General features: G+C 52.1%; 1 protein-coding gene across 3 annotated transcripts in view; it reads right to left on the bottom strand.

Moving 5' to 3' along the window:
* Positions 1 to 797: 797 nt before the first annotated feature.
* ADCY9 (adenylate cyclase 9) overlaps positions 798 to 21,927 on the bottom strand; it is a 197,015-nt gene continuing 175,885 nt past the window's right edge. For all 3 annotated transcript variants that reach the window (XM_051836275.2, XM_051836274.2, XM_051836276.2), the window contains 6 exons: positions 17,343 to 17,445; positions 13,243 to 13,451; positions 10,561 to 10,720; positions 9,261 to 9,409; positions 7,435 to 7,476; positions 798 to 4,858 (listed from right to left, as the gene is read on the bottom strand). In XM_051836275.2, coding sequence (XP_051692235.2) covers positions 3,670 to 4,858; positions 7,435 to 7,476; positions 9,261 to 9,409; positions 10,561 to 10,720; positions 13,243 to 13,451; positions 17,343 to 17,445 — 1,852 coding nt within the window. In that variant the 3' untranslated portion in view covers positions 798 to 3,669. The remainder of the gene's footprint in view (positions 4,859 to 7,434; positions 7,477 to 9,260; positions 9,410 to 10,560; positions 10,721 to 13,242; positions 13,452 to 17,342; positions 17,446 to 21,927) is intronic.

Genomic DNA, 21,927 nt, shown 5'->3' with positions numbered 1-21,927 from the left:
AAAGAGGACGTTTGCAAAGGAACTGTCTAAAAACAAACACTTGGGAAGACTTTAAGTGGACACGTGCACCGTCTGCGAATACGCACTCGCCTTAATCACTTCCTCTCCAGCCGCCTTCCCCTTCCTGGTTCCTGGCATCTCCTCCAGCTGGCCACAATGACAGAAGCCCTGGCAGGGCAAAGCAACCTTGTGTGGAGATTTCAGACGAAAGGGAAACCACAAATGACAAGTTCTGCAGCTTGCTGTGAAACACGGGCCGCCTCCCATGACAGTCCTCGAGGTCCCCAGGTGCCCTTTCTCACAGAAGGGCCTCCGTGCAGCCAGACCTCATTCCCTGACTCTGGGACATTCCTGGGGGTGCCCTCAGCACTGGCACGGGGCTGCAGCCCAGAAGCACCTGGGTTGCACCTGCAGTCTGTGCGGGAGGGACTGCCTGGGTGCATCGCCTCAGAGAGCCTACTCTGCCTCCTCAGTCAGTTCCTCCTCTTAGCAAAACAGGGGACAGTCACAGCAAAGCTTTCCCATAGCCTAATCTTTATTTTTAAATCCCGGGTAACCAAAGTTAACCAATAGGAAATAGGTCCATTAACACACATATGCTCGCACACTCACACATACACATGGTCACACACATAGGCACACTCTCATGCACACACACACACACACAGGTTACCTTCATTCTGTTCTTTGTCATGTGACGGCAAAGCCAGTCTTCCTATTTCTGCCATAGACCATGCAAGCATGGGCTGCCCCGACCTCTGAGGTGGCCCTGATGAGGAAATGCCAGGCGTCGGATGTTCAGATTTTAGAATATTTTAATGTCCATTTCTTCAGTGGATGCATTTTCAAATTATCAGAATTAACAATTTACAAAGAGCAGAGCAAAGGAAATACAGGAAATGCAAACAGTTGGTTCTTGCTAATTCAATTTTCAGATTCTAGGCATGATATGATTTTCCAAACAACCAATCAAGAAAATGCTCGCCTCGGAAATCTGGAAATTCAAATGCAGACTTATCTTTGGGAACTACAAATGATCACAGCCCCGGCAGCGGGTCGCACGCCGCCTCTGGCTCTCCAGGTCATGTGCAAATGTGCAGGTGCGGTCTCGGCATGAGTCAGTGTCGCAGGAGTCGTGCGCGGGCGTGGCACAGATGTGGGCCTCTTCCAGCTTGCTGAGGGCTCGTAACGGCTGCTCTACGTGTGTGTGCAGTAGATACAATGGCATGTGCTTGTTGACCGTGTGTGTCCGTGTGTGCGCGTGTGCATACATGTGTGTCAACGTTCTGATCTGAGCTGGGGCAGAGAAGAGCGACTGCGACGGAAGCGGTTATTTACACGTCTTCACTCGGGGGTATTGCTTCCTGCCCTGCGCTGCTAAGAGGCTCGGCCACCCTGGGCACGTGAGCCCACCGCCTGGGAACCTGTCTGTCTCCAGCAACTCATGGTTCTGTGACAACAGGCTGACGCACAGTGTGTCCGCTGTGGAGACCCTGCGGCTCTGTGTTGAGGTATGCTCTGGAGCAGGGAGCTGGGAAAGACCCGAGGGGCCTCCTGGCCTGGGAGAACATCTGTCCTGGTTACTGAGGGTGGCTCGGGGTGCTTTGAAAAGACCACATAACATGATGGGTGAGGTGCCCTGTGTCAGAGGTCCCCCCGGAGATTACCTTTTCTCTCCCTGGAGTTGGCAGCTCCTTGGGGTCTCGGGGTGAGGAATCGCCAACACCTTTGTGGTAGAGAAGGAGAAGAACGTGATAGGGAAGAGGTGTGTGTGGAGGTGAACCTGGGAGAGCACACCTGGAGCGACACAGCAAAGACACTGGCCACCGCCCAGCCCTTCAGAGCCACACAGCCTGGAGGTGGATGGAAGGCAAAGAAGGATGACACTCACCTTAATACTGATGGAGGAAAACCCCAATGTGCCCACAATCCCTGCGTACAAGGAAAGCATCAGGTAGTGTTTTCTTAAGAAAAAAAATGTCTGCAGTATTTTATAAGAATACATTCTTCAGAAGCGAGAGGTATTGTCACAACCATCTTCTTCGGTATTGGAAGACCAACAGGCTGACAGTCAACCCTGACGGAAAATCTTAACAATCAACTGAGAATGTTCTCCATCGCTCCGGGTGCCCTGGCATGGCCCTAGATGGCCAGCTGGCAGGAACCGGGGTTTCATCGGGGCCTGAAGCGGCAGACTCTGCCCGTCTTTGGGGAGGAGGAGTGGTGAGAGAACAAGGCAGATGTGGAAGTAACTGGGGGAGATCTACCAGGGAGAAGAGCGTGCACAGGGCGTGCCTGGGCCGGCCTTCAGCAGGCAGGGAGCCAGCCCCACTCATCTCATGAGCTGTGCACCTGCAGCACCTGCTACGGCCACGACGCGGCGCAGTCCGACTCAACACAGGCTCTGACCGGACGCCACGAAGCAGAGTGCCCAACAGGACCAGCAGCCACACAGGTGGAAGGGATTTTCCTCAGGCTTTCTCCAAAGCCTTCCCCTGGCTGGACACCTCATTTGCACACAGATGACTCTATCCCTTCTCTCAAGGGGCTGCCATGAACTCGCAAGGTAAAATCGCACCACCAACAACAGGCCCTGCCCAGCCCGAGGATGGGAGAGAAGGGAGAAAGTTCTCGAGTTTGTGGAAGCCAAGATGGCGCCAGCACTGCCCTCCCAGACCTGCGCTGGGCCCAGGCGGCTGACGGACACCTGGTGGGCAGCCTGCCGCGCCCTCGGTGGACTGCCCTCTTTCCTAGGCCTATTTCCCTCCACAGAAAGACACAGCACCCCCTCCCCGAGACACTACATCTCCTGATAAATAAATAAATAAATAAGTGCAACCCTTGGGCGTCAGCTTCCAAGAAAAACACCTTCACTCCCAACTGGAAGACCCTCCCTCGGCGGGAGTCAGGCTGAGATACCTGAGGCCTGGGTTCACAAGCTCAGTGCCTGGTTAGCGTCTGAGATCTCGGCCTGTGCATGGGTGAACCCCAAAACCATTCGGGATCGGGAACAAGGTCCGCCCGCAGCCCACAACGTGGCCCCTGGCGCCTGGGAAAGTACAGGAGAGGAGGGGCTGGCTGGGCTTCTCTCAGCCACGTCCCCACCCCCGTTCTCGGCCCCTCTCGGTGAATTACTGGCACTTTAGATCAGATTCATAAATGCAAGTGTGCGTGTGTGCGTGTGCTTACAGAGAAAGGCCAGGTAACTGGGAAATGCTATTATGTACACTGGAAAAAATAAACTCAAACACGTTGTATGAGCCAAAAGGAAAAAAAAAGTGTCTCGTGAGAAAAAGCAATAAAGATGACATCTCAACCACAACTTCTGTTTTAAACGTCAAGTGACAGCCAAAGCCATGATGTCCACCAGCAGCCTCGGTCCTAGCCTCGCGGCCAAGGCCGACCTGAAGGCACTTGTTCTCCTCCACACGGCTGAATGGATGACCCCAAGGAGGGCAGATTTCCAGGGAAGGGAGCAAAGGAGAGGAGACACGGATGGAAATGAACCCTGAATAACTGTGATCCACACAGAAGTGGGGCAGGGGCTGAAATGACCACGTGACACCACATCCAGGGACAGGAACCGTGGGGCCTGGGCAGCACCGCAGCCAGATACAAATATTATTGTGTTTCGACGAACGGAGCACCGCAGGCAGCTTCCGTGCCGCCTCACACGCTCTTGGAAACGTCAAGCTTGGTGAGTTCGTTGGCTTCCTCCAGCCCCACGTCTTCACAGTCATCTTTCTCTATGGCTTTGCCAAACCGACACCTTTCTTCGGCTTTGATGGGCTCTTTCCAGGGCCTCTTGGAAGATGGGTGCGCGTCCCTGGCCTGCGCATTCTCGCAGCCCAGGGACGTCTTGTCCGAATACTGGACAGAAGGCACCAGGGTGGCGATCTCGTCCGTGGGAGACCGTCCGATGCTGCCATCCACCTGGACGCGGATGTCCGGGGAGATGGACAGCTGGTGTTGCGGCACGACCCCGTTGTCCGTGCACTTGGGGTAAAGGTAGGTCTTCATCTGGCCCTTCCCCTTGACGTTCACCGTCCCTCTGTAGTCGAAGTCGTAGCCCATCTTGCTCAGGACACGGTAGCTCTCTTCGCTCACCTGGATGCGGCACTCGACGCCTGTGGTGTCCATCCTGCTGGCGATGTTGACGGTGTCCCCCCAGATGTCATACAGCAGCTTGGTGGTGCCGATGACCCCCGCCGTGAGGGGCCCGTGGTTAAAGCCGACTCTGAGCTTGAAGTTGAACCATAGCATGTTGTTGTTGAAGTCGTCCACCACACGCATCATCTCCTTGGCGAACTCGAACAGGATCTGCAGGTGCTCTTGGGGGTGGCTGCTGTCCTGGCACTGCGTGGTGTTCAGCCCCGAAGCCGCCATGTACGTGGCCCCGATGGTCTTGATCTTCTCGATGCTGCTGTAGTCTGGCTTGCTCAGCAGCTCGTCGAAGTCCCCGATGAGCTCGTTGAGGACCCGGTAGCACTCCTTGCCGCCCTCGTAGTTCTCCTCGTAGAACTCGCTGAAGTTGACGATGCTGGCAAAGATGACCCCTCCGCTGTCGTGGTTCTTGGAGTAGGTCTGGGATACCTTCAGCTGCTCCGCCACGTGGTAGGGGATGATGTTCCTCAGCAGCCAGTCGGCCTGGTCCCGCATGCTCTGGATCTTGGTGCGGTGCAGATCCGCTTCCACGTCCCCGTGGTAGTGAAGGCGGTAGCTGACTTCGAACTCTCGGTTCAGGAACCAGACCAGCAGGAGCAGGAGGAAGAAGACGAGGATCAGCTCCTCGCCCACGAGGCTGGCTGGTCTCTTGCTGTCCTGCAGCAGCGAGCTATTGCACGGACTCCTCCCGGAGCTGGAGAGCAAGAAGACGAGAAAGGGCACAGCTGCTGAGTGCATCTTTTTTATGGGAATGTGGGGAAACAGCCGAGCTGGCTGGCATCCCGTGCAAAGTTTGCTTGAGTCGCAACCTGCAGCAACCGAGGCCGACGTGCAGCCTGTTTCTGTTTCTGTTTGATTGGCAGGAGGAGGACACGGGGGGATAAAGACTGACTTTCATAATTGGCTTCTTCAATAAACGCTCTCTAGTTATTTTTTCCCCCTTGGTTTTTTAAAATGTGTTTTTCCCCCAACTTTTTTTTTTAAATCTCAACCATACATTCTTCCCCCAGACTCAACAACTGTGAATATTTTGCCTCTTTGCCTTTCTTCTTTACACAGTTTAACACTGTGGAAGTAAAGTTGTTGACATCACAGCACTCCAGTCGTTAATAGTCTAGTAAATGTCTCCTAGGAGTAAAGGCACTTCCCTACGTAACCACAGTGCAAATTTTTAATAACGTCTGATATATTTGCTTCTTGCATTTCTACTCTGAAAGACTCATAATTTTATAAAGAATTATGATCAATTCCCTAAATCTCTACTGGTATAAAAATTTGATTGAGTAAATTTCCTCCTTCTCTGGGATAGTTCTATTTTGCCAAGGTCATTTTAATACAACTTTTTTTTTAAGAGCCTAAGATATGCACTTTTAAAAGCAAAGTACACACACTGAGAAGCTCACACAGTGTGGATGACAGGAGACAAGTGTCCCGCGTGCCTAGAATCGGTGCTGTAATTCTCCCGCGGCTGCACGGCGCTCCGACGCAGGAATGCACTGAGGCTCACCAGATCCCTGCCGCCAGGCACTGGGGCTGCGCCCGTCCAGCGCGAGCAACCACGCAGTGAGTGTTCCTGCGCTCGATCGGTTCTTCCGTGTGTGGCCGGGAGGCATGTTAAATGCTGCACGTTTAGGACCGCACTGGCACTTCCCACACCTTCCTCCCGTGACGCTGAAACCACCTCTGCCCGTCTGGTCCACAACTGCTCCTGCCTCCCTGGGAGCTTCTCCAGCTGCGTGGGGTCAGGGCCAGGCAGCTGCTTTCTGGGGACTGAAGAGCAGTGGCCAGGAGCACCGTCTCTTAATGTTTGCTTTTAAAAATACAGATTTTTTTTTTTATGTTTAAAAACACTACCTGCTCATAGAAAATTTAGGTAAAAAAGCAGAAATCTAAAAATGATTCACCCATTGTAGGATCATTCAGGTACAATTCCCATTAACATTCGTTGAATTTTCTTTTAGTTTTTTCCCCTATTTTCTTTCTTTCTTTTTTAAAGATTTATTTTATTTATTTGAAAGAGTTACAGTGAGGGATAAAGACAGAGAGAGGTCTGCCATCCACTGGTTCACTCCTCAAATGGATGCAATGGCCAGGTCTGGGCCAGGTTGAAGCTAGGAGCCAGGAACTCCATCTGGGTCTCCCACATCAGTGGCAGTGGCCCAGATAGTTGGGTCATTATCTGCTGCCTTCCCAGGTGCATTAGCAGGGAGCTGAATTGGAAGTGGAGCAGCTGGCACTCTGATACCAGATGCCAGCACCGTAAGTTGCGGCTTAACCCACTGTGCCACTATGCTTGCCTCTATTTAACTTATTCTTCCTAGATTTTATATGAGGGTGCTCCAAAACATTCATGGAAACAATTAAAGAATGCTTATTTTGGTGCAAAACAGTTTGAAATTAATACATACGGGAGGTCTTTAAAAAGTTCATAGAAAACACATATTATGAAAACTATTCAAGGATTTCTAAAAATTTTGCACCAAAATAAATATATCTTTTTTAAAGAAAAGATCTATTTATTTATATTGAAAGTTAGAGTTACAGAGGGCGAGAGGGAAAGGCAGAGGGAGAGATCTTCCACTTGCTGGTTCACTCCCCAGATGGCTGCAATGGACCAGACTGAAGCCAGGAGCAAGGCGCTTCATTCAGGTCTCCCACATGGATGGCAGGGGCCCAAAAATCTTCTGGCATTTCCCAGACCACTAGCAGGGAGCTGGATCAGAAGTGGAGCAGGCGAGACACGAACTGGCACCCATCTAGGATACCAGTATTGCAGGCAGCAGTGTTACTCACTATGCCACACTGTCAGCCTCTAATAAACATACCTTTCAATTCATTTTCCAAAAAATTTTTAAAGAACCTCACATAATTTAATTTCTATTTTTGAATCTTCAGTCTATTTAGAATTTATTTATAGTAAAGCAAGGATCCAACACTGATTATTTCAAATTTCTAGTCAGTTATTTCGAAGTATTTTGGGGAATAAAATAACATTTTTTTTTAAAAATCTATGAGATTTCCTTTATAACATAATGTCTTACATAAAATAAGAGCAATGCCAGTATGTCTTAATAATCATTTTACTTTCCCAATAAGATATTGTAACTATGTTGTGACATTCCAACAAGTACACCCATTTTCCCTCTTCTAAGAACACACACATCATTCATTTCATTCAAGATACAACCGTTCCCAGGAAGTGTAGCGATGAGCAGTAACAGCACAGGCTATCTCAGTTACTCAGAGATAGGCACAGTAGTAAAAGCTTACCTGAAATTCTGTACTGCGTCCAGGGGTGACACTACTATGGGACTGAAATTAAAGCACAGGAAAATACGATTACAAAGAAAACACTCTAGAAAGCAACCTGAGAGGGGTTTAAACAAACTTTCCCTCTTTTAGACGTGGTCTAAATGACATCACTGTGATCTATGTATGTCCCCCCAGTACTGAGGGCAGCTCCCTGAAGCCCCCCCTTTTGTAAAACTGAGCTAAAGTTTTTGTGTACTGCGCCACGCACTTCCCACGTGGGCAGGCCTGGCAATGATGACGGCGATGGATGGGTTGGCAACGTCTGGGCCTGCTGGGGTCCTGGGCTGGGGGAGCTTCAGCCTCCAGCCCACTGCTACGTGGGTTCACAAGAGGGTGATGGGGTGGCCCCTCGTATTTTTGGCTCACTGGACCCGGGTGGGAAAGCCCCACAGCTGTGACTGAAGAACGCCGGGCACGGCACTGTAGATCTGTGATGGACAGGAAGGGTTAAAAAGCCAACTTCTGGATCTCACGCTCCGGGAAAGAGCTTCGTAATGACCACAATTCCAGATGGCTCCACCTTCAGACAAGTAAACACACGCTGTGTTTTGCTTAAAGTAATTGATTCACTAAAAGCTTCCTTGCAAACATCCAACGGCAATTCTACTTTAAATTCCCTGTTTGATCTTGATCTGCAGAGACCGTCTTTCATATTGTTACTAGGGGACTGAGTAAACTGAGCCCATTACTGACCACCGCTTTGCTAATATCCAAAGCTACCTGAGGACCACTACATTTGATGCTGCCGCTATCAGGCGAGCTGGACCGTTCTGCGTAAAGCAGTGGTCCTCAGCCACAGCCGTGCCCCACCTAGGAAAGGCAGCCCTCTGGTTGTCAGAGTAATTCAGAGGGCAAGCCCGTCAGATTCCTGCAAAGCACAGTGAAGAAACGTCCCGTGCGATTTAAAAATATCCCGCTAGCCTAAACCTTCTGTAATTATATTAATAAACATTTGTATAAGCAGTTATATTTAGAAATTTGTTACACAAACAGAAGCTTAGAGGGTTAAGATCCCATGGACTTTTCGAACACTCTGTTCACTCTGTGCTTTCTGCCATCCAAGGTATCACTTTATTTCCAGCTGCATATTTAGACGAACAGCTTAAAAGTCACAAAACCAGCTGCAATGTGCAACAGGCAATTTGAGACTGATTTTGACAGCCTAAGAATGAAACATTATCAATTAGTAGAAGACACATGGAAGTGTTTCAGATTACAGATTGTGTTTGGAGTTTGGAATATTTGCACCCACATTAATGAGCTATCTTGGGAATGGGACCCAAAGCTAACCACAATATTCATTCATGCTTCATATTCACCTAATATGCATATAACCCGATAGTAATTACATATAACTTATACTATCTTATATTGTTTATACCAAGCACATACATAATATTTAACACTTTATTTATAAATATATATATATTTTATGATGATATTTATATTGTATGTCTTTAGTAATTCTGTACACAACACAAAGTCAGTGTACACGAAACCATTAGACCTGTGGCATCTCGTATGCACTCAGAATGTTCTGGAGGACTTCGGATTTTTGGACTAGGGCTGCTCACCTGTGGTATTTTGTCAGGACTACTTCTTTGGCATATTCCTCTTGGGGCATGTTGTGACTTTTCAGACGCTATACGTGCTGTGAGCTACCCGGGGTCATAAACGCATCATAGGAGGCGTCCGTGCTGATGCGCAAGTGGTTGAGCCCTAAGTGACCCTGGGCAAGGTGACCCTGAGTCAAGGGTGCCAGACACACAGTGCCGGTCACATACCTGTCCGGGCACAGCGAGATGTAGAGCAGAAGCAGTGGCCCAGCCCCCACGATGGTGGCCAGGGAGGACCTCATCCAGGAGCTGAGCTGGCAGAAGTTACAGTAGTGCACCACGGCGACCAGCACCGCCGAGCCCGTGACCACCGGGAACTGCAAGGAGAGCAGGCGTTAGCGGGGCCTCCTCCTCCTCCTCTCCCTGTCCCGCCTGAGCTGCCCTGGAATTACAGATCTAGCCAATATTAAACTATTGTTGACACCACCACACTGCTTATCTATCTGCAGTAATTTAGACCTTTACCTAGCTAGCAGTTTAAAGGCACATCATGCGTCTTTAACTTCATTACCCAGCACTTCAGCTTGTAAGTCACTAAGCTAACGCCTCAGTCACTGAGGCTGTCCTCCAGGTGTGTGTTACCGTGGACAGCACAGGGCGAGGCCATGCTTGGGAGCTACTGTCAGGTAACTGGTTACCTTCAGAGAGTTTCTCCTTTGGGCACCTGCCACGTGCCCGCTGAAACGTAGTTTGGTGTGAGAGCAGCCTGTCCCCATAGCCTGTGTTGTCCCCACTTGCACCAGAAGTGTGATGTACAACTGCGCTAGCTCACTCCCGCCCTGGGTGGCAGCAGCTGATCCAGAGTGTCAGCCCTAAAGACTGGCTCACAATCTTAGATCGTCTGGAAAGCAGGGCAGATGCTTCTTTGGAAAGCACACAGGAAAACATGGTGCTCCTCGGCTTGTGATGGGGGTACGTCCTGAGGAAGCCGTCACAGGTCAGAACCACCTCGTGGCACCAGCTCAGCCTAGCCCGTCCAAACGTGCCTACACGAACCCGGTTTGTAACAAGCTGCTGAGAATGTCGTGTTAATTCCTGGATGCTGGACTGAAAGTGACAAACAGAATGGCCGTGTGGCTGTTTGTGCCCCTCCACGAGGTGGACCTGTCAGCTGTCAGGTCTGTCTGTGACTGATGTGGGGAAGACCAAATTGGTGAAACTGAGAGGCAACCGTGCCCGCCGGGGAGTTTGCCCAGCAGAGCCAGTTACGGGGCTCGGTGCCTGGACAGGCTGTGCCAAGTTGTCTCTAAAAGGCGGGCTCAAGCACTAACAGATCATTGGCCTCTTAAAGGGCATATCCTGTATTTAAATTGCTGTCCCGAATAATCAGGCTTATTCAAGAGAGGAGGGAAGGAGGGAGGGAGGGAGGGAGGGAGAGAGGGAGGGAGAGAGAGACACACACACACACACACACAGCACCAGGGAGTCCAGGGAAGCGCAGAGATAAAACTGTCAAGCCGTTACTTACATGTATGTTTGTCTCAAATTCCGAGGTGACATGGGAGTAGACAGCGAGGGCAGGCAGGGACACCAGCACGGCTCCCACGCAGTGGCGCGGCAGCCAGCCTGCGATCCATTCCAGCAGACGCTTCGTGCAGGCCATGACGTCCTCCAGGAAGAACACCATCCTGAGACAGGAAGTGGAGGTCAGGAGTGTGGGGGCCTGGGTAGGTCAGCCTGCTGGGACAGCAGGGACAGGGGCCCGGCCAGTGCTGCCCTTGACTCTCCAGTGCTGCTGCTGGCCCCACCCCACCCCCCAACAGGGGTGTGGACCCCAGGCAAAGCCTCCACCTCCGCATGTTTGGTAGATGGCAAGGAAACTGGCCTTGCTCAGCTCATCGCACCTTGCACTGTAGTAAAATGTGTCGGTCAAAAACCACAAGGGCTTCACTGGGTTCGATGAAGCCCGTAGGAATAGTCACATTAACAGGCCCCAACTGTCACCTGTTCCCACCTGCTCCTGGCGTGAGAGGACCTGAATGGAGCAGTTCTGGAGGCATACTACAGTTGGGGGGGGGGGTGTCTGGTTCCTATAGTGACAGAGGGGTGCTACTGCCAAGAGCCGGGGGGGCTGTTGACACACACTCAGTTTCCAGGAATGCAATTTAGCCCTGTGCAAACCAAGGAAAGCTCATCTTTGCTCCATCTGGGACATCACCCAGAGCCATTCAGCACTGCACAAAGTCACGGCACAGACTGAACCCAGCTCACGGTGCTTGGCTCACCAAACTCGCCCACCTGTGTGGCCGTCCCCAGTGCTGTGTGCATGAGGCAAACAGCTCTGTCCTGATCTCCCTGGTGGCATACCCAAGGGCAAGCACCATGTACTTTCTTTTCAGCGACTTCCCTTCTGCTTCTCCTGCATATTACCAACTCCTTTTGCATCTGAGTGCCAGGCAGGATGAGCAATACTCAGGGGAGGGTGATGATGTAATATCTTCGCATGAACAGGGGAAGCCCAGTGGGTGGGCCTGGAACTGCTGGTGAGGAGGAGGCTCTCTAGGCCAGGGCAGGGGGAGACAGAGAAGGAGGTACTGGGGGTATCTTGAGGGGGAGACCCGCACATGTGCTGGGGAGACCAGCCCCTCCCTCAAGCCTGCTGCTGGGGAGCAGCACCTGTGCAGAGACCAGGAGCCGCTACTTTGATTCCGAAGGCTCCCTCACCCCCACCCAGGCCTCCGAGCCTTCCGCAGGCCCCAGCACCTGCAATACATCGAACACCCCCACTGAGCTTGGCTGTGACCAGGAACTAGTGACTGAGGGCTGTCCTACTGAGGATGACAGGTCTGGGTGAGGTGGTCACGGTGCACGGACCCCATGGCATGGGACCCAGGATGCAGGCAGCACAGGGCAATCTGCCTGCACGTGGTCAGGGAAGGCGCAGCAGCCATGAGCTTCCTCTGGGGGCAGGGCAGGTCCTGAGGGCCCAGCTACCCTGGCAGGCACCTGTGGCCTGTCTGGATCCTTTCCCCTTTTTAAAATGGACTGGTTTTGTTTGCTTTTAAAATTGAGCTGTATACGTTCTTTACAAATTCTAGATTAGGGCTGGGGAATGTCTGACCTGTAGGCTGTATAAGCCAGTGAAATAATTTGGTCTGGCCCTGCCAAGGCAACCGAGGGTGGGGGCTTAAAATTCAATAAATCTACAGCAGGCTAGTTTTTTGAAGTTGATAATTTTGTGAGACCTGTGAATGATGTTATAAATACCCAGGCGACCACGGCAGAAAACAGTTCCCCACCCCTGTTCTAGATCTGACTCTTCACAGATAGGACCTACAAATACTCCCTCCCATCCTGTGAGTTCTCTTCCACTTGCTTGCTTTTTAAAAACTGTTGTTTATTTGAGAGGCAGCGAGAGAGAGAGAGAGAGACAGACAGACAGACAGACAGACAGGGTTCTCGTCTGCTGCTTCTCTCCCCAGATAACTTGAACAGCCAGGAGGCAGGAGCTGAGGAGTTGCAATCTAGGAACTGGATGTGGTCTCTCACGCGGGTGGCAGGAACCCAGTGCCTGAGCCTCAGCACTGCCTCCAGGGTGTGCATTAGCCGGAACTGGAGTCAAGAATGGAGCTGGAATTTAAAGTCACACACTCCGCTGAGGGACGTGGGCTCCCAAATCTGCATCTCAACGGCCAGGCCAAATGCCCACCCTTTCGCTTTTTCGAGAATGCTTTTTGCGGCATGAAGTTTTAAATCTTGATGAAACCACACCTACAGTTTTTCTTTTGTTCCTAAGAAACCACTGGGTAATCCAAGCTTATGAAGACTGAGGCCAACCCATTCCTCTGAGGCTTCGCGGTCGGCACTTGCTGACTTGCGGGCACCTGTCCTTTTCCTTTCCACCTCCCTCTCTCATTTCCTGTCTCCCCACTTTCTCCTTTTCCATCTCCGATCCAGGGGACCCAGGGAGACCTGGCGGCAGTTGGGCCTGCAGTGGGCCCCGGGCTTTCTCTAGTTAAGTGGGCTCCCACTTGTGCCGAGATCCGGCCAGGAGGGAGGCCGCTGCAAGGCCATGGTGAGGGAGGGGCAGCTGGCTGTGGACCCTGGGCCTGCTGTGGGGCAGTCGGAATGCCCCGCCCTAAGCCGTCCAGCCAGAAGGGGGAGCTACAGGCTCAAAGCTGGAGCGGCGGCCCTGCCGCAGGCGCCTTACCTGATGGACACCACGAGGGACAGCACCTCCAGCAGCAGGGCTGCCCCAAAGACCGCCAGGGCGGCCGGTGGAGGAGGCGTGGCCGCGGCCCCATACTTCAGGAAGCAGGTGGCGGAGAGAACCAGGAACACCGTCGTGGACAAGAACACGTCCAGGAGCGAGCTAAAGGTGGCGCTGGCGAAGGTCTTCACGGGGGAGTTCTTTATGACCTGTTGGGCGCGGGAGAGGCGGAGCAGTTTGAGCACCCGGCCTGCTCCCCACCGGGCACAGGGCTGAGGCCTCAGGCGGATCCTCTCCCTGTTAATGTCACGTTTCACAGTGAGGAAACTCAGCTTTCCCAAAGAAGCTAAGAAAGTTGTCTGGGGACCCGCAGCAATCCACGGCAAACCATCATGTATTTCCCCAGACTGGCGAGTTAATGATTCCGCATCTGTAAAGGCCATCGCCTGGGAGCTTCCAGTCACGCTGGGCCCCAGGCTGAGGTGGTGTGAACGCTGGCCTCGCGGCAGAAGCAGCCGTGGACGGGGTCTCGTGAGGGCAACAGGATGTCCTGTGCGAGCACGCGTGTGCCTTCCCCCAGCCTGCTCTGGCTTGGCCCTGCTGGGTGCTGGGGGCAGGCAGGGCGCCGTGCCCTTGCAGAGCTGACAGCCTATCAGCAAGAAGGGATGGGCATGTGAAATGTAAGATTAAGCATGATAAAGAGACATACGTGTCGTGTGAGGCAGTTAAAGAGGGAGGGAACAACACGTGAACTTGTCCAGAGACCACTGGTTCCAGGCCCCTAGTGGGCCCCCCAGGGGCACGATCCCCATCAGCGCCCACACCAGCCCTCAGGGAAGACACACCACAAGCCTCTGTGTGCACCCTGCACCCGGTCAGGGCTAGGTGGCTGTGCCGAGGCCACACGGCAAACAAGGAGCGAGGCCAGGAATCAGCCCAGACCTGCAGACTCCTGAGTGCAGCCCTGACCTGGGTCCTGGGGGTCTCTCAGAGTGAAGATGCAGACCCTAAAGGCAGGGGCTACCGGTGGAACAAAGAAAGCAGCCAGATGCTGCTTTCCATCTGGCCCCACGACAACGGACATTGGCTCAGCCTACCCCCAGGGCTCCACACTGGGTGTGGGAGCCGGAGGCCCACAGCCAGACCCTTGCTCCAGGATAGACTGGCTCTGGGTGCCTCAGCCAGAGCCCAGGTCCTGGGAGCTGAGTGAGCTTGGGCGGCTTGGGCTGAGGCCACCAGTCAGCCTGGACCCTGGCAGAGCAACCTGGGGGCAGAGTTGGGTTCCAGTTTGCTGCCAAGAAACGTGGGAGTTCTGCAGGTATGCATGCATGCCAGGAGGGTCAGGCTTTCACCCACACTGACCCAGCTCTGCACAGGCACACGCAGCTCTCTGGAGCTCCATCTAGCACCTTGGGGGGACAGCTAGGGCCTGCTGCCACCTGCCTTTGTCCAGCAGAGGGGGCCCAGGGGCCCACTGGGATGCTCCTGTGGACTGTTGCCATGTGGGGGAAATTCATTTCCACCTGACTCCCCTAGTTTCTGGCCTGAGTGGGGTGAGACCCACACGTGTTACTTCTGGTGTTGTGACAACTATCACCCAGACACTGCTGATGCAAGCAAACACTGAAATCTTGGGTTTGATGCATATGACCAAAGAGGACTCCAGCACTGCCAGGAGCTCAGGCAGGAGACCCAGTACCTAGTATAATATCCAGTGTCACTGAACAGAGGCCCAGATCCTGCTGAGAGTCACTGAACACCTGGGGGGTGGGAGCAGGGCGGGGGTCCAAGTGTAACCATTCACTGCTGGGAGTTGAGGCCCGGAGTATTGAGATGCCTCCCCCTGCCCCAAGCAGGGGTCCAAGTCAGAGTTGAGACCACCCTGCTGCCTCTGTGGCAGCCCTGGAGACCCCAATGCCTGCTGACCCTAGAATCCAAATGCCTCCACCTGCACCTCTGTGCTTTCCAAGAGCCTTGAACTCCCACTTTCCAGATCCATGGGCTCTGGGTCTCCCCACCCGGAGCAGGGTGGTGCTATGCTCTCCTCCACAGCACAGCCCCCTCCTTGGACTTGATGCTGGCCTGGGGTCCCCTGTGTGCCCCTTCCACCTCCTCCATCTTCTCCCCAACTTGCTGTGCTTCTCCTGCACTGCTACTTCTGCCTTGGCCCTGTTCTCTCCTCTCTGGGCTCCCTCGCTGGCCCAATGAGGAGACTGGGGCAGCTCCTCCCCACACCGGCACTTCTAGGCAGTACTGCCCACATGTCCACGTCCAACAGTGGACACTACTCACCCAGCAGCCCTCTCTGCCCTAGGTTTCAGACCTGGGACGATGCCACCCATGAGGTCACTCGGGCCAGCGCTGCCCTCTTACTTGCCCAAATCTGGTCAGGCTCGGTGCCTGGGGTGACCCAGTCCTCGGAGCTCTGCCCTGCGGGAGGCTGCCCAGGCCTGACTAGGCTCCACTACTACTTGCTGTGATGTCATTCACCCTCCCCATGCCTTAGTTTCCTGGACACAGGGATAAAACCTGCAACACTTGGGTGGAGCGATGCTTCCACAGGAAGTCACCTTCATGGAGCACGGAGGACGGTGAGCACCAGAATGTGGGGCAGCCTGGACCCTCCCTTCCTTGCCGCCTCCCTCCTTCCTCTCCACCCAGCCTTGCCTCTGCAACAGCTTCCTATCGGACTTGTCCACTCTGTGCCAGACACAATCCGATGGAGCCATCTCCTGTTCCGGATCCCTCAGTGGCTCTCTCTGGACTGCAGCCTAATGCCCAGGGGTGGGGCCCGTGGGACCCCCCCCCCTTTCTGAGCCCTGCCCACCCCTACACTGCCATCCTACTCCATCCCACAGAGGCTCCTGCCACTCCCTGGATGCAACAGCTTCTCAGATCTCCAAGGTGTGTGTTGGTCCCTTCTTACTGGGTCACTTCCTCCTCCCACTCCTCCTCCCACCTAGGTGAGAAGTTACTTTAAGCCCTCCGTCTGGGGTGACGCCTCGCTGCGTGCTCCATCTGCGGCTCTGGGCTATCATTTCTGTCTTACGACGACCACCCTGTTAGAGTATGACTTTCCTCTCCAAACCCTGCACCAGGGGCCAGAGCTGGCAGAGCAGAAGCTCGGTGGACACTTGGTGATTGGGGGAGTAGGGGACTAACTTCCAGTTGGGAGGCTTCTGCAGTGCACACAGCACAAAGCGAGGCTGAGACGCCTGGCCTTGCAGCCAGATACACTGGTGTCAGCCCTTGTGGGTGGACCATGTACTTGGCTTTCCTTAGCCTTAACATTCTCCTTGGTAAAACAGAGACAATCATAAGCGCCCTTAAAGGGTTTTGGGAAGCTTAAGTGAGATAATGTTTTGCTGTACAGCACACCAACCAACCAACTGGCAATTCCACTGTGGGAACTGTGCCTGGGAGGTTAACTGACATTCAGTGTTCCAACAAGGCCGTCAGGCTCACTACAGTCTCTGGATAGCCTAGGCCAGGGGTAGAGACTGTGATGGAGAATGGGAGAGCAGAGAGCCTGGGGAGACAGGAACATGGCTCAAAAATCACACGTGCAAAGGCTGCAGAGTCGGGTATGTGTGCAGAAGGAAGAGAATAATGGGAAAGAAAGTCTGGTCTGGGGCTAGGGTAAGTTTCTTGGAGGAAACTTTGATGTCTGAGCAGAGTTGAAGGACAACAGGGGCTAAGGCGGTGGCAGAGCAAGGGCAGAAGAATGGAGAGCCCGAGTCTCTGGGAGAGAGGTCAGGGCCTCCCGAGCTCCCGGGCCCGTTGCGGGGGCAGAGAGCAGACAAGGCGGCAGTGGAGGAGTCTCTCTTGAGAAGCTAGGAGAGATGTGGCTGGGCCTTCCGGGGCTGAGGAGGGCGACAGGGCTGGGAGGCACCAGCCAGAGGAAGGGTCTGGCTGGGCCTTGAAACAAAGGACCACAGGACGACTGTTTTTCTCCTCCTTCTTTGTGAAGATAAATTCATTACAGACAGAGGGAAATCAACATTCACCTTCATGTCTCTTTCACTTGCTGAAGCACAAAACTAACAATGAGCCATCCAGTGAGAACAGCTTCCTTGGGTGGAGTTACAGGGGACTCCTACCTCCTCCTGATAGCTGGTTCTGTAGGATCGCTCCAGCTCCGGGTCCAGGAAGTTCAGGCTGAACTGATTGATGGGTGGCTTAAAAAAATAATCCTTCATCAGGCTAGAAGACACAATAAACACAAGCCATCAACATTCAGCCATCACTGGACTCACTTTTGTCAGGAGATGACAATCAGCTACCAAAACACCATTCATTAGACACATCACAAAAGTCACTATGTAACAGAGACTGAGCAACTGTCCCTTTTATTTTATTTATTTAAGCATTATTTATTTATTTGCAAGTCAGAGTTACACAGAGAGAGAAAAGGAGATGCAAAGAGAGAAAGAGAGGTCTTTAATTCACTGGTTCATTCCGCAATTGGTGCTAACAGCAGGAGCTGCACTGATCCGAAGCCAAGAGCCAGGAGCTTCTTCTGGGTCTCCCATGCAGGTGCAGGGACCCAAGGACTTGGGCCATCCTCTACCGCTTTTCCAGGCCGTAGCAGAGAGCTGGATCGGAAGTGGAGCAGCTGGGACTTGAACCGGCGCCTATATGGGTTGAGGGTACTACAGGCCGGAGCTTTAACCCACTGCATGCTGGGGCTTTAACCCACTGCACCACAGTGCCGGCCCTGCAACAGTCCCTTTAAAACCCTATGTCTGTGGGACCGGCCCTGTGGGGCAGTGGGTTAACACCCTGGCCTCAAGTGCTGGCATCCCATATGGGCGCTGGTTCGAGTCCCAGCTGCTCCACTTCCCATCCAGCTCTCTGCTATGGCCTGGGACAGCAGTAGAAAATGGCCCAAGTCCTTGGGCCCCTGCACTCACGTGGGAGACCTGGAAGAAGCTCCTGGCTCCTGGCTTCAGATCGGTATAGCTCCTGCCATTGCAGCCATCTGGGGAGTGAACCATCGGATGAAAGATCTCTCTCTCTCTCTCTCTCTCTCTCTCTCTCTCTCTCTCTCTCTCTCTCTGCCTCTCCTCTCTGTGTAACTCTGACTTTCAAGTAAAGATAAATAAATCTTTTAAAAAAAAAGACCTATGTCTGGGAAGTCCCTCATGTCCCTACATGTAACCACATTGTATGCTTCACTCCCACTCAGGAACGACCATTCCCCACAATTAAACACAATCAGTAGAACCCTGGATTTGAAAACATATTCCTGACATCCAGGATTAGAAGAGGAGGAAGGCAGCTTTTTGTTGTTGTTCTGAGAAGTGAAGAAGCTGTGGATGCCTGCGCTGAGAGTGCTTATACTGATTGGGAGGCTTCAGATGGAAATGCAATTCAGAACTGCTGTCCTGTCATTCAGAGGGCTGACAGTAATTACCACTGTAAAAGTGAACAGGTTGTTATCGCAAAATTGTGTTTATAGCTGGTGTAATTTCGGTGCTATTGTCACACATGCAGATTGTGTGTGAGACCTGAGAAATGATGAGGCCCAAGGATTTCAATAGCGCAGAAACCAAGCCAGCTTTATGGGACTCTTTCGTTCTTTGATAAATTGCCAGCAAATAATAATATCCTTTTTGTACTGCAGAAAATTATCATAAATTCAAGGGGAAAGTGTTGACATGATTTCCGAAGGCAAACACAGCCGTGAGGTGCTGTCTGTCTCTCATACAGCAGCTATTAGAATGAAACCAGGGGCCGGCGCTGTGGCATAGTGCGCTAAGCCTCAGTCCACAGTGCCAGCATCCTTATGGGTGCCGGTTCTAGTCCCAGATGCTCCTTTTCTGGTCCAGCTCTCTGCTGTGGCAGTAGAAGATGCCCCCCCTGCACCTGCGTGGGAGATCCAAAGGAGGCTCCTGGCTTCTGGCTTCAGATCAGCTCAGCTCCATCCACTGCAGCCATTTGGGAGTCATCCAATGGATGCAAGACCTCTCTCTGTTTCTCCCTCTGTAACTCTACCTCTCAAATAAATAAATAAAAATCTTAAAAAAAAAAAAAAGAATGAAACCAGACAGGCTGTGTCAAGTGCCTTGCCTGTGCCTGGCACACAGGAAGGCTCACCCTGCACACATTCCTTCCTTGCTGGGCTGTGCAGGGCACGCTCTTGTTTTTGGTGACAGACGTGCAGTAACGTGCTGCATTCCCAGATGCAGAAAAGAGAAAACTCTATCTCCTGATGTCAGCCCTGTTGCCTCTCTGCCACTCGGGTAGTACGAAGGGATGAACAGCAGAGCTGCCGTAAGGAGGATGTGCAACGGCCACACGCTAGCACTCAAGTGCAGAATGAACCCTGCCATGAACCATCCTCTGGGTCCACCTCTGGGACTGGAAGACAGTTCCTCTGAGACTGACCCTCTTCCAGGTGACTATAACCTCTCGACAAGGCATGTAAACAAACACATGGACCCTGGACAGAGGCCAGAGCAGGCAGAACACAGAGGGGAGGTGTGGGGAGCAACTCGGACTAGACTAAGTTACTGGAATTAAGACTTATTCTATGCATCTGCTCTCCCACAATATGGCGCTGAGAAGGGAGAAACAGCTTCTACTCAGCTGCCTCCAGTTCAACCAATAAACTGTAGGACCTGCTCCTGATTGGAGGAGAGCAGCGTACTCAGCGTGTGGGTAGCAGAGTTGGGATTGGTGGAAGAGGACTATAAAGGAGGAGAGAGACAACATGCACCAGGAACATCTATCTGAAGGAACACCTGTGCAGCCCCCGAGAGAGCTGGCCGGTGGTGTGCCGCTCCCCCGCGGAAGTGGGGAAAGTGGCTAGGGGGAACCGCCCTTCCACGGAGGTGGAAGGGTCGGTAGCCAACCCGGGAAGAACCAGCAGCAAACCCGGGGAGGGCCGAGCAGACGAAAGAACAGCGCAGGGTCCTGTGTCATTCCTCCACGAGGAGGGGGAGCGACAGGGAGGCACATGTGGAAGACGGGAATAATGCCAGTTGAATTTCCCCTTTTTCACCATTGTGTGTGGTATGTGCTTGAAGATCAGTCTATACAACGTGGAGGGGGGCTAGATTGAAAAGCCACGGTCTTATTGCTTAAAAAGACCAAAAATAGAATTTGTGGTGACAACAGATAGAGAATGAGATTGTACAGCCCGAGGGGTAAAGAACCAGAGAAAGGGAGCCCCATGTTCTGCAAATAAGCACTGCTCAGACCTCTGGCTGCTGTTCTGATGTGGGTGCACATGGTAGCCTCCAAGGACCCGGGGAGGCTACAAGGACAGCTGCTGCCCACCTCAAGGGGACAGACTCTGGAGTTCAGACTCCGGGGAGTTCACTGCCAACCAAACAAACAAAAATGACACCCTTCAGGGGAATAAAACAAAATCCAGAGTTTTTAAGCATCATAAATAATGTCTACAACACAATCCAAAAATTACTAGGCATATCAAGATACAGGACACATGATCACACTCCACAGAAAAGCGATCAACAGAGACCAATGCAAGATTACCTACAGGTTGGGTTTAAAATGGACGTGGATGCAGCAGGTTTGACCACTACAGCAAAAGGAAAGATAAGAGGGTAATGCACCTATATGGTAGCAATATTCCCTCATTTAAAAGGAAGTGATATAATATTAACCCTAAAGTGACTAGAACAATTATGGATGTATAATTGTAACTCCTAGAGCAATCTCTAAAAGAAAAATAATGCCAAGAAGTATTGCTAAAATATCAAAATCTATTAAAATGGAACTAAAAGGTAAATGTCAGAATGGATAAAAAAAAATCAGGACCAATAAGAGACACATTTCAAACAGAAACACATGAATAGGTGAAAGTAAAAAAAAAAAAGGTAAAAATGATACTGTATGCAAACGGCAAGCATAAGAAGGCCCAATAGCAGATAAAACAGGTTTTCAGACAAAGAGAACTACCAAGGACAAAAAGGGACACGTTGGCATGAAAAAAGAATCAATTCATCAGGAATATGCAACACCCATCAATGTGTGTACACCTTTAAAAAGTCTGAAAATGCTTGAAACAAAAATTGTCACGACTAAAGAGAAACATGGACCCTTCCACAATCATATGGAGCTAGAGATTTCAATACTCATCTCTCAACAACTGATAGAAAAATAGGTAAAAGTAGCAGAGATAGATGTTCTGAGCAATACTCCTGACAACTGACACCTCACATCTTACAAATGCAGAATTCACCTTTTCTTCTGTATGCTCGCCAAAACAGGCTGCACACAGGTCATGAGACAAGCCCCAGTTTACGTACAATGATGGAAATCCCACAGAGTACGTTCTTGGACTACACCAGCGTTACAATGGACGTTAGCAGCTGGTATGTCTACATCGCATCACTCAGTACAAGCAGTCAGGGCTCTTTGAGCCCAAGCAGGGAAGGAAAAAAAAATTAGCCTGGGATTGCCCTCAAACAAGTGACAGGGCTGTGTCAAGAGGTTGCAGGAGGCCAGTGCCGTGGCTCACTAGGCTAATCCTCTGCCTGCGGCGCTGGCACTCCAGGTTCTAGTCCTGGTTGGGGCGCCGGTTCTGTCCTGGTTGCTCCTCTTCCAGTCCAGCTCTCTGCTGTGGCCCGGGAGTGCAGTGGAGGATGGCCCAGGTACTTGGGCCCTGCACCTGCATGGGAGACCAGGAGAAGCACCTGGCTCCTGGCTTCAGAT

This window comes from Oryctolagus cuniculus, chromosome 19 (genome assembly GCF_964237555.1).
Source record: "Oryctolagus cuniculus chromosome 19, mOryCun1.1, whole genome shotgun sequence".
In the NCBI taxonomy this organism is placed as follows: Eukaryota; Metazoa; Chordata; class Mammalia; order Lagomorpha; family Leporidae; genus Oryctolagus; species Oryctolagus cuniculus.
Note: the sequence above shows the minus strand (reverse complement) of the source record. Positions and strands in the feature narration are given on the sequence as shown.